This window comes from Caloenas nicobarica, chromosome 11 (genome assembly GCF_036013445.1).
Source record: "Caloenas nicobarica isolate bCalNic1 chromosome 11, bCalNic1.hap1, whole genome shotgun sequence".
Lineage (NCBI taxonomy): Eukaryota > Metazoa > Chordata > Aves > Columbiformes > Columbidae > Caloenas > Caloenas nicobarica.
Genome location: NC_088255.1, coordinates 21,230,401 through 21,242,917, shown reverse-complemented (window position 1 = coordinate 21,242,917; position 12,517 = coordinate 21,230,401). Strand labels below are relative to the sequence as shown.

General features: G+C 46.7%; 1 protein-coding gene across 2 annotated transcripts in view; it reads left to right on the top strand.

Annotated features, from left to right (window-relative positions):
- Positions 1-12,517, top strand: part of FLNB (filamin B) — a 72,007-nt gene that overhangs the window by 17,352 nt on the left and 42,138 nt on the right. For both annotated transcript variants that reach the window (XM_065642898.1, XM_065642897.1), the window contains exons 2-5: positions 6,604-6,852; positions 7,829-7,926; positions 8,790-8,937; positions 11,795-11,913. In XM_065642898.1, the coding sequence (XP_065498970.1) occupies positions 6,604-6,852; positions 7,829-7,926; positions 8,790-8,937; positions 11,795-11,913 (614 nt within the window). The remainder of the gene's footprint in view (positions 1-6,603; positions 6,853-7,828; positions 7,927-8,789; positions 8,938-11,794; positions 11,914-12,517) is intronic.

Genomic DNA, 12,517 nt, shown 5'->3' with positions numbered 1-12,517 from the left:
GGGACTGTGAACAAGTCATGTTTACTGCAGCCTCAGCCAAGAAACTGTTTTGTGTTTTTTAAAAAATAACTTCACTGCTCAAGAGTCACTTTTTCAGTCCTTCATTTGTTTCCCAAGACTTCGCACAGTCTGCATGACTCGCTCGGTGTGGTGAGGAAGCTGTCTGCTGCCACAGCTTATCTTGTTTCCAGTAATTGTCCAACAGAAAATGACTCGCAGCTCTGCTGCAGGGCAGAGTTCAGGGAGCGCTGCCGCAGTCGGGGTAGTACTTGTGCTTGATCTGATTGCAACGCAGGCTTGCGCATAAGCAAAAGATAAACTAGTTACAAACTTGTTTGTAACATTGGGGGGTTTTTTTGAATTGTAGAATGATTTGGTTTTGAAGAGACCTAATGAAGGTCGTATAGTTCAAGCCATGTACTCTGAGCAGGCCTGACTTGATGAGGTTGCTCAAGGCTGTGTCCAGTTGGATTTGAGTATCTCAGGGGATGGCGACCTTATGGACTCTGGGCTTCTGTTCTGGTATGTGACAGCCATCAGGGAGAAGAGTTTTTCCCTTTTTCTCAAAAATCTGCTTGGAATTTTCCATGTTGCAACTTGAAAACCCTTTTGAGCAAAGGAGTGAGGGCACTCCCAGTCTGCAAGATCTTATTTTAATTTTTTTTTTTTTTCCTCCCTTTGGAAACAGTGCTGCTTCCACTGTAGAGCTGACCGAAATAAAGGATGTTCACTGGGCTGGGAAAAAGCCCAAGAAGGACAAGTGAAACTGTTCTGAAAGATGCATGAAGTCACAGGAATTTCTCTTGCAGCACTAGCTCTTGAAATCAAGTGATGATGGATTGTATGTCTAATAAATACTCTTGTAGCTCTGAACATGCCCAGAATTAAATTGTAACATGCCTGGGTGCTTAGCTTAAAAGCAGAAGATGCTGAATTCACTTAGTTGTGGATATTGTGACTTAAAGGCCCTTATACAGCTCTATTTAAAGAGCCAACACCAAGTGAGAGATCTTGGCATCCTGCCGGCGATGGCACAACACTCCAGGTGGGGTTTAGGGGTCTTTTCTGGGCTAGGTGGGTTTGCAAGCCTCAGGGCAATGCCAGGTTTAGTTCTGGCACTTGCTCCTGGTGCAGCTGCAAACACAAATACAGGGACCAAGCTCTGCAGCACTGGCACTTTTTCCACTTGGTAGGTTGGGTCAGGAAGATTTTCATGGCCCAAGCCGTAGCAATGACACAGGCTTGTCTTGAGATGGTCGCGTTGCTGGCTCAGGCTGGGCGCTCTAATGTCCTGCTTTGTGCTCTAGGGAGTGTGGTATTACCAGTCCAAGCGTAACATATCGTATTAATATTTAGTATAGAGCAACCATTATAAATCAGCTTGAGCAGTTAAAACTTGGTTCCTTTTCAAGACTGAGACTGATGGCATATACTACCGGCCTATGGAGTAGCCATAATCCATTTTTTGGGCTGGTTGCCACCTGGTTAATAGGATAATAAAAGTGTAAGAATTACAATCTAGACTCAGAGGTGTGATGGGGGAAGCAAACGAGCTCTGGTTCAGTCTGTTTTCCTCTTCACCCTACCAGGCAGCCACTTAAATCCTAATAGCTGACTAAGAAGCAGGATACTCCTACATAAAACTTAATGTTGTAGGCTATATATAGCCCCCCCCGTTTTTTTTTTTTTTTTGGTAACAGAAGAGTGAGTGCTCGCTTGTTCAATGCTGGTGTTGATTCTGCAGAACAGCTTAAGTCCCGTTGGCAGGTTTTCCCCAGCCGTCCGTCTGCAGGTCCTGTCGAGCTGCGTCCCGATGCCGCAGACAGCTGCCTGCGCTCAGCTGCATCTTGCTTCGCAGATACAGCTCTTCTCTGTATATAGTATTGCCAACGGGTACGTTTAGAGGAGGAAAACAACTTAGAGTTGGGGTAGCTGAATTTAAAAATGCACATTGAACAGGGTAGGTGGAAATGAAGGTTCCTGTTAAAGCCAAACTCGAGTGTTTCTGTTTCTTGCTGGTTCAGGACCATGTGTTTCGCCATGATAACTTGCAGGCTGTCTAAAAACGGCCATTTGACAGCATTCACAAACCTGGAGTCTGCAGCTGAGTATCAGCAGGACTGGCAAAAATGGAGTTCTACTGGAAAAAAAAACCAAACAAAAACAAAACACCACAAACCCAAAACCAAACAACAAAAAAACCCAACCACCCCCAAACCCTCACCTTTTGGCTGTTCAAGATAACATCTCTAAAGTTGATTTTCTGTGTTTCCAGCTGGACTGAAGTCCTTCTAAGTGCTGGTCTGGGACGGGCAAGGTCCTGTGGATCTCCAGCCGTGGATTCCTGCTTTATGCCTGGGTCCTCCATAGAAATATGTCATTTTAAAGTACAAGTCCAATGGCCATCGGCGGGTATCCTGCTCTACTCACCTCTGCAGGAACTTTGATCTCCACAGCAGGCGTCTCCTACCTGGTCCACTGAACCGGTGTGCGAGTGTGCTCTGGCATGTAAGTGCACCTTGCAGCTGTTAATGTAGGCAGTGTAACGTGAATAAAGCAAATTATGCAGATGACCACGCTTTCTCCAAAAATGGCTACATTAAAGCTGTCTGCAGCGGTGCTGTAAAGAATTTTTTCAGCCCTGCTCAATTATCTTGGCGGATGAGATGCGACAGCTCGTTTCCTCCGAGCTTCGGGGATCGGTGGCTGTCGCCTGCGTGGAGAGAGCTCCTTTAATCTGCGGAAACTCGCCTGGTGCGGTGGAGTAAACACACACTTTCCATTTCAGCTAAAAGCAGACGATTTGTTCCCATCTACCTAATTCATCAAAGCTGCGTGCCAAACGCTGCTGCTCGCGCTGCCGGTGGTGGAGACGCATGCGCAAGGGACCGGGCACTCGCGCTGTCCTTCTGGAGCACTGACCGCAAGTGTCAGCATCTCTGTGCTGTAAATTTGCTGTAAGCATCAGAGGGGTAATTGAGACACACAGCTTGAAAGGCTCTGTAAAGCTTCAAAGCATAGATCGTGTGAGTAATAAGTATGCCTAAAAGTAATGTTCGTAGTAGGAAAGCAATGCTGCAAGATCTGCTGTTCCTATAATCCATTTTCCAGCCTGGGAGGGCCAGAAAATGTCTTGAAGCAGAGCAGGGAATGGGGTGAATCCAGTGGAAAGGCAGCTGAGCTGGGGTGCATGGCAGTGCCTGCTGTAATGATTGCTGGTACTCATGTGTCATTTGAAACACTTTTTTTTTTTTTAATGGTTCCAAAATGTTGACTGTTACACTGGCAGTGTGTATTTGGAACTGCTGGGGGCTGCCTGCAAATTTGGTTGTACTAAGAGGGTTTCAGGGTTTTCCAGACCAGCTCTGTGCTCCTTGTGCAGGACCTGTTAGCAGATACTTGTACGTTAATGCCCAATAGACCTCATGGAGAACACGCTGAATGTTTTCAGTCGGTTAAGTAAGAAGGCAGCACCGAAGTGGAGTCTCTTCTGGAGAGGCTGAACGCTCGGCTGGAGCTGAGCTTTACACCAACGCTTGGAAGCCAAGCCTGCTTTGGGCCGGACTCCGGTCTCTTCTTGAACCTGGAGGTTTTATATGGTGATAGAGATGATGAGCCCGGCTGGCCAGGGGCTGGTGAGACCCCCCGTGTCTGTGGGAAGGGTGCGCGGGTGGCTCTGCTGGGTGCCGACGAGGTCTCCTGCCCTGCTGAGGAATTCTTCTCCTTCCCTCCTCCCCACCCCAAATGAAAGCAGACAAGCCCTCCTACAAGCAGGCTTGGAAAAAATGACATCACGAGATGCCTGTGCCTGTCAGGAAGCCGAGAGGCTGTAAGAGCTTGCTAACTTTGCGAGCGAAAGTGCAGTTGCAGGGATGGCACCAGCTCCGGGGAGGAAGAGCCGTCCTGTTCCTGCGGTCAGCTTTTCCTGCCACCGGGGCAGCGGCCCCGTGCCCGGCCTCTGGATGGGGCTGATAAGATGGGATATTCTTGCTGTCGATGTGAAGCTTTCTTGTGCACGGGCGCTTTTCCCCGGGCCAAGGACTGCCACAAGCTGTGCCCTTGGAGATGGCGATGGGGCACTGGAAGAAGCTCCGAGCACGCGGTCTATTGCTGCACTAACCACAGTGCATCCACATATAGACATTATTTATGTGCTGTAAATATGAAACGGGCCGTTCTTTATCTCCAGTAACGTGCGTGTAGCAGTGTGCTCGAGGTGACTCTGTCCCGCTGGCTTTCCTCCCCAGGAATGCTGGATGGCTTTCTGAAATGAGTTTACTCATAGCACACTAAATCATCGCTGCGTTCGCTCTGGTAAAAATGCCGATGTCAGTACAAATCCGGCACTGGAGCTCGGAGGCGTTTCTGGCGCGGGGATGCGAGGGCCGGCGGTGGAGCGAGCGGGTGGTCCTGCCGCGGGGGACGGGACGGAGGTGCTGCAGGCACGGGGGGCTCGGACCGACCGTCTGGTGTTTGCACGCTGCAGCTCTTAGTTCCAGCTTGCAGAGCGCAGGCACTGTGATGAATCTGCCAGCAGGGCTCTGGGTGTCTCTCTTGTGTAAAATGCAGCTCTTGCACGTGCTCCGGTACAGTTTCTTTCAAGAAAGCTTTGCCCAGCAGACTGTCAGGGAGCATCTTCCCTCCACTGAGCAGTTTGCAGCTCGACTGGGAAGAGGGGGGGAAATGTGTAACAGCTGGAACTGTTTAGTCGTCGCTAGGAGATGTGCTGCTTATGTGATACAGACTTTCACCTTGGAACCTGTAATTAAAACACAGTGGGGCTTAATCACCTCGTAGCTATCTATCGTATAATACATCTCAGCCTGGATGCGGGATCAGCAGTGAGCAGTCAAGTGGCAGACACTTATCATAATGCTGTGAGATTAGTCAAAACAGATGTTAAAAAAAGGCCAATACAAATAAAATCTGGGTAGAAACCCAACATTAACTATCCAGAAAGCCCAAGTGCCATTCAAGATCTGAATTACAGTGTTATCTGTTCAGGACATACCGCCCTATTGTGCAACCATGTAAATATTAACCACTTTGCCTGAGCATTAGGTTAAAGGGAACACCCTGGTGCTTACTGTTCTTGGTTGCTATTCTGTATAATCACTTTTTTGAAAGTCAGGAGATCTTTTTATGGTGATGAGGTGGCATTAGGTTGCTGCTGCGGTCTCTGTAGCTGAAGAGGAACACGTAAGGCAGCCCGGTGGATGTTGGGCATGGTGAGGCTTGGCTTGGAGGACTCTGCCTGTAAACACTGAATGTGAGCTGGAGAAGGGCATCAAAGTACTGAACACTTTTCCTTGGCTAGCTAGGACTCATTAAGAGCCCTGTACAGTAATTTCAGGGGCACAAAAGTGAGCTTATAGTGCTGTAGTTGTCTTTGCTCCAGCATCTGCTCTGGGAGCTGGAGAGCAGATGGAACCTTCCCAGTTACTTGTGACTTCTGTTGACTAAAAAGGGATTTTTTTAGTAGTTTTCATTGTAGTGGAGGAAAGAGCAGAAAACTGCTCTGCTGTAACGTGTTGCTGTGGATGAAAGGATCAGTCAGGCTGAGAGCATCCTGGAACATTGCAGAACAGCCCTGGTTTGGTTGAGCTCGGACAAACTGGAGCTGTTACAAGTATAATGCAACCTGAGCAGCAACTACAAGCTCAAAGGAAGCTAAAACTTAAGTATAACTGCAAGAGCATTCACAAAATTGTAGAGGTCACTTCATAAGGCCAAACCGATGCAGGAAAATGTCCTGCTCTTTGAGACAGCTTCTTACGACTATCTGATCTTGATTCTCAGCAGCCTTAAACTCGGCTGTATGGTGTATCTTAAAGTAGATCTGCGTTTGGCCGCTGCGATGATAAACCTTTCCTTGGAGTGTGACGTGGTTTTGCCAGAGCTGGCTTTTCCTTTTCTTCTAACTCTCAATTTATAGTGTCAAGGGGTGACTTTTTCTTCAGGCAGGAGTGTGATGGTACATAGGATGCCCCATGGACCTCTGCTCCTTGCTTTGCTGTTTGTACTCGGATCATAGTATAGCTGGACTTTGTTCTAATTCCAAACTTTGGCTCTACTAGACTTCATCATATAGCACTCTTTTTTCTTTTTTTTCCCTATCGTTTTTAGTGTAAACTATTGATATGTGTGGGGAGGTGTGTTTCTGTATATAAATGCAGTTTCCTAAATGGTGCTTTAGGTATGCCCTGTGGGATTTTGCTCCTGTTGGGATGTTGTTCTTGTGAGCATCATCGTATGCTGTTTGGCTGCTTTGATAAGATACAAATGCCATTAAAAATACCAGGTGGTAGTTATCATCCAAATGCAAAATACCAAGGATCTTAAACTGCCGATTTTCCTAATCTTAGCATTGTAAAGCTTCAGGGGCAAGTCACACCACAGCTGGAGAGCGTTGAGTTCTTGGACTCCTCTCTTTCCTCCCATCTAATGCAGGGCATGAAGAGTGATGTCTCTGCCCGGGCAAGTGCCTGCAGTGACTGGGTTGGTTCTGTTGTCCTCAATTACCTGGGCATGAGCGCAGTATTTTAAAAACATGCCTCTTTCCTTTAGGGTGGGAAATAATCATATGTGTCTTTTGTCTTCCAGATAGTAAAGCCATAGTTGATGGAAACTTGAAGTTGATCCTTGGCCTGATATGGACCCTCATCCTCCACTACTCCATTTCCATGCCAGTGTGGGAGGATGAAGGCGATGACGATGCGAAGAAGCAGACCCCTAAGCAGAGGCTGCTGGGCTGGATCCAGAACAAAATTCCTTACTTGCCAATCACAAACTTCAATCAAAACTGGCAGGATGGCAAAGCACTGGGGGCTCTTGTTGACAGCTGTGCCCCAGGTAAGTCCTTTGCTCTGATGGTGGTTCTTTGCTCGCTCTCCCGGTGGCTGTTCTGCTGTTCCTATGGGAAGAGCTTTTCATTGCTGAGCTGGAGATGGGAATGAGGCTTTCAAGAAAGCCCGAGTCCAAAGAGGCCAGCTGTGGGAAGCAGCGAGTTGTAAATGACTTGGCCAAGAGAAATACTGGCCTAAAGCAGAGTGTGTGATTGCATTATGAGAGGCGCCACGTCTGAGCTTTGTATTGGGTGCGAGGGACAAAGGCGCAAATGCTGGCTCCTAAATGCAAGAGAGACTTGTTCCCACAGCAAGTGCCAACAACCTTTCAAGTTCAGGGCGCAGCAGGAGGCTTCATGTGTTCTCCTGAAATAGGATTGCAGAGGGAGCACCGAGCAGCTGCACACTACCTGAAACTTCAGTGTTTAGCAATCTAAGGCTGCGCTCCTTAGGGCGAGTAATGTGATGAAGTGTGAAACAGGCACAGTTTCCTCACCTTCTTGTAAAACAGCCTTGCTAGTGTGATTGCCGATGTTCATCTAATGCAAGCTGGGGTGCTGTGGCAAGCAGCTGAAATTTTATTTTCCAAAATTGCTGCAGAGAGCCAGTGAAACATAAAGACTTGCTAGATATGTTCATGCTAAATTTGAAGGGTGTCTCACCCAGCTTAAATGTAGAGCAGTGCAGTTGTGTGGCTGACTGGCAAGCTATAGATCTTTCTTGTGGACAGGCAAGGCGGGTACGTGTCCCTCTGAACTGGCTGTTACTGTCTGTGCCACAAGGGCCTGTGGAAATGCTGGTTGTTGTCTCTGAAGTGTTTTCAGCGAGCAGCAAGTGCTCATCTTTTGGTTACTTCTGCAAAGCTCAGAATGCCTTTCTGCATAGCAGCATCTAATACAAGTGGCCGCGGAGTTTGTAGTTGGTTTCTTCAGCGAGGGAAGCTCCTTTGCAGGTAACTCCTAACAACTGCAATGTGCTTGCAGGCCTGTGCCCTGACTGGGAGACCTGGGACCCGAAGAAACCGGTGGACAACGCTCGGGAAGCCATGCAGCAGGCGGACGACTGGCTGGGAGTGCCGCAGGTGAGGCTTCGCGCTTGGGACCGGCTTGAGTTTGGGTTGAGGAAAGCAGGTGAAGTCGCTTGGACACTTCCAGAAGTTACGGTTTACTCGTGTGAAATTGCCTGGGAAAGGGCAAATTGTAATGAAATGCACGGTGACATTTCAGAGCTCTGGCTGTAAGATTTCGCGGAGGTGTCTCTGCTGAAGACAGCGGGTATTGCAGCATGTAGGGTGGGGGAAAAGTGCATGTGTGGTGGTGCCTGCTCTGTTAGCCCATGGAGTGAGTTTGTTTTGCTACATTGGATTCCACAGAAGAAAAACTCACTGGCTTAGGAAATCACCTGCAAAGATGACTTTTTCAAACAGAGAACAACGTATTTGCAGACCGGATTGTTTTAATGCTGGTGAGGTTGGACAGAAGCGCTCAAGTATCTGAAGCTGTCGGAGCAGCTTCTATAGTGGGAGCAGGAGAAGAAATAGGTCACAAATTTGACTTTGCAAGCACTGCAGTTCAGGGCCGTAGCACACAGGATTATGAATTGCTAATTCTTTCGGTTTCATTTATCCCCATGTTGCTTTTTTTGGGGGAATGTAGCTACTGTTGTCTTGCCTTGGTACTGTGGAGTTGGTCATAGTCTCCTGAGAACCCCTAGTAATCAAGGCACAAAAAGCCTCCAAACCACATTGGGACCATAATGAGCTGCTTGATTTTCTTGCCATGAGATAATAAATGCTGTTGTGTGTATCAAAGGGAAAATAAATGTAAGAAATCACATTATCATGCGGGAGTTTTGAAATGTAAGACTCTGTCATAACTCTGTTTCTGTGTTGACATGCGGTAACCAAGCACTGGTAAAACACACTTTAATTGCGCTGTCTTTCAGGTTATTACCCCTGAAGAAATTATCCACCCTGATGTGGATGAGCACTCTGTAATGACTTACCTGTCCCAGTTCCCCAAAGCCAAGCTGAAACCAGGAGCTCCTTTAAAACCCAAACTGAATCCAAAGAAAGCAAGGGCTTATGGCAGAGGTAAGGACTCGGTGAGCCGAAGCTGCACAGAGCATTTAACTCTTCAGAGAGCTGGGTGGGGTTTTTTGCGTATGTTGAACTCCAGACCTACTGTAACCGACTTCAAAGTTTCACTTGTGTACTCTTGGTGTGGTGCCTAGTTTCAGAAATACGTGGATCTAGTCCAAAAGACACTCCTAGTTCTAACATGTGAATTCCCCAAAGTCTCTGAACCTGTTTTGCAAGCCGACCTCGCGGCCCACAGCTGGAAGAAGCAGCACGAGATGGGGCTAAAACCACCTTGGTGTGAAATTTAAGTTAGCACTGTTGCTGCTGATGGTCATTGGTCTAGCAGTGAATACTTCTTGTGATGAAGCACTTTAAATTGGAAAAACCTCTTTACATCTGTGCGTGTGTCTCTGAGCAGAGTCCCCAGTTTCCCAGGCTTGGTGGCAGATGTCCATTAGGGTCGGGTAATTCTCAATAAGGTATCTGAATTGATCGGTAGGTTCAGATACTTTGCACATGCGCAAAGGTGGGTTGGTAACCCTTCAAACATTAAATAGTGCCGAGGTTTTGTTGGGAAGGCTGTGTTGGCTCATTGGAAGGACTTGTCCACAGATGTTTATGCAACTGTGGATCTACATAGGCATTCGTATTTCTAACTTACCTTTTAAATGCATAATTCCTGTAACTTCTGATGTGGTTCTACCCCAGATTGGAATACAATCACATCTAAATGAGTAACAGATTTTTTTACCTTTAATGTGTTTGGTGTGTAGCAAGACATTGCTTATGCGTTACGCTTTGTTGTCTCTTCTATTTTGTGGGGTGTTGTGTTTTGTTTTGTTTTTTTTCTTCAGATCTGGGGCCAGTCCTTTGAGATTTTTAAAAGTAGCGGGTTTCAGAATTGGGTGTGCAAGAGTGCAATGGAAAGAAACAAAACTTTTCTTATTCTCTTCTGTTGTTCTTGTTGATTTTTCAACTTGGGTTTCCATTAAAACCTAAACAGTGGTGTGAATGGGCATGGATACTATCTCTGCACTGACGAGCAGTCACTGTAGTCAGGACTGGGTTTAGCACTTACCCTCCTTGGGCTTTTGTCCTTTGTTGGTGCCTTCCATAGCAAGCAACAATAAATAAGACGCATTCATCAGATCCCGAAGATACAGACTACCTAGACTCCGCTTACTGTGTAAATGACTGGTCATCCTGCCTCAATCTGTCAAGTCTGGCTTTAGTCATGTTCTTATTCTTTCAAAAACTGGGATTATATTGTTGTCTATTTTGTGCACGCAGTGCTCTGGAGCCATTGTAATGGAAATTATAAAGGGTGAGCAGCTCTTCTTGAAAGGCTAATGTATTCCCAAAGTTAATTGCCAAGGCAGAGTCACTGAATATAATAGACAATTCTGACTGCTAACGTATGTCAGAACCGAAAGGTGACAGCAAGGGGCTCGCTGCCAACCTGGTTAGGATGGTTTGGACAAATGAATAACTGATCTTCATGCTTCCAGGTGATTGTCAGGTGTGAAGCTGGTCAGTCTTAGCTTTTCTTATTATTGTTTTTCCATGTACTACAGTAAGTTATTCATCACCTCCCATCGGGCATGTGGGTTGTAGTGCATCACCCTGGACGTGCCGTGTTTCCTTCTCGGGCGCTGTGTGTGGAGCCGGTGTGAAGCGAGCCCGCAGGGGTGCTGTACACAGCTGTGCAGATCATCCCTGACGTGCTATGAGTTCTCATTCACCCAGCCAAAGCAGACCTCTGAGAAGAGAATAAAATCTAGAAGATATAATGCAGGCTAAGAAAGTGCCGTGAGTAGCGCTGGCTCCTGAGGATAAGCGATCCTTCTTGTTGCGCTTGCAGAACGAGGGACACTTAACTTGAATACCATGTCCTGATGCTGTGGGGCGGACAGAAGATCCGCAGAGTGAATTTATAGCTGTTTAGACTAGATGATAATCTGGGGCTTAGTTTGAAAGAATGAATATGTCAATTGTTAACACCTTATCAGAATGTTCAGATTTCCTAGTAAAAACATGATCTTCCTTGCATTGCTCTCAAGTTATTGTTTTCTGAAGATAAACAAGTTCAGGAATTCTGTTGTTCACAACCACTTCCTTATAATCTATCAGACATTGCATTTTCCACTAATTGTGCTATGGAGCAGTAGTGCCCACGGTTTTATGAATAAGCTGGGGAGTAATTCCCTTGGAAGGAAGGGTATAGATGTTTGGGCTCGTCTGGAACCAGCAGCTTTGGGAAGTTCTTCCACCCCCTCAGTCTGACACCACCACGGCAGGTGTCGTGACCCGGGGCTGAGCGTGGGGAGATGATGCAACCCTGCCGGTGCCTGCGTGCTGGAGCAAGCCCGCGCTGAGGAGTGAGGAAACGCTGATTAAATGCAGAACGAAAGCGGCACTGAATTGCAGGCTTTTCATGGTTTAAAGAGGTTCCTGCGTACCGTTTGTACGGTGTTCATTCTGGCAAAGTAGCTTGAGCAGCTTTGAAAGAAGAATAAATCCGAGCAGTGTCTGTACAGCTGAGTTCTGAAAATGGGGTAAAACGGGACAGTAGAGGTAATAACTGTCTTGCTTGAAAATAAGTCTTTCAACCCTTGGCTCTAGGGTAATGCCTTTACCAAAAGGCTTCCCAAAATTGCCGATGATCCAATCATATTTTAAAACTGCTTGTATTGTAAGAGTGGGGGTTATTAAGAGTGTGATGTTCTGGGCAGCTGGTGACAACATGTCCCTCAGCGGCTTGGGGAAGCTGCTGCTGGGGGCTCATGCGAAAGGACGGGCTGGAGAGCTTGTGCTTAGTCTCTGAACTAAGTTTGGGTCTTAACAGCTAATGTGCTGCTCTGCCTCGCAGGGATCGAGCCTCACGGGAACATGGTGAAGCAGCCGGCCATCTTCACGGTAGACACCATCAGTGCTGGGCAGGGAGACCTGATGGTCTTCATAGACGATCCAGAAGGAAACAGAGAGGAGGTATGTCCCTTAAATACTTTGTGTGGAAAAGTAAAGCTGGTCTAAACACCGAACTTTTTGCGGTAGCCTTCATCTTTCACAACTGAGGTCTTACCAGATAAGTAATCTACAAAGAAGTTGCAAAATACCATCTATCAAAAGTGCAAGCCTCAAGCTTTTCCTCATAATTGCTTTACTGGATGAACTTGAAAAAACTTCTCTATCTGCAACTTAGCAACACAACTCCAATGTCCAGTAGTTGCAGTGATCTAGCTTGACTGGCCAAGTACATTCTGACACTCTTTTAGATAACACATATCCCTAAATCACTGTCTGCCCTTACTCATTCTGCAAGAATGGCTAAAGCAGCTATTTAGATGCCATGAATCATTTTGAGTTAAAATGCTGGTTTTAATGTTTATAGAAACTTCTCATCCAAGTGCTCCACTTGATCATGTTACAACATTCCACAAAAATACAGCTGTACGTTGGATTTAACATCTCAGTTTTGGCCTTAGTAGAGCAATGAACAGCAAGGGAGAGGGCTGGGGTTGGGAGAAGGTAGCTGTCTTCATCTCATGCAGAGGCAAAACCAGTGGGTTTTTTTCCATATGAGAAGAGGAGG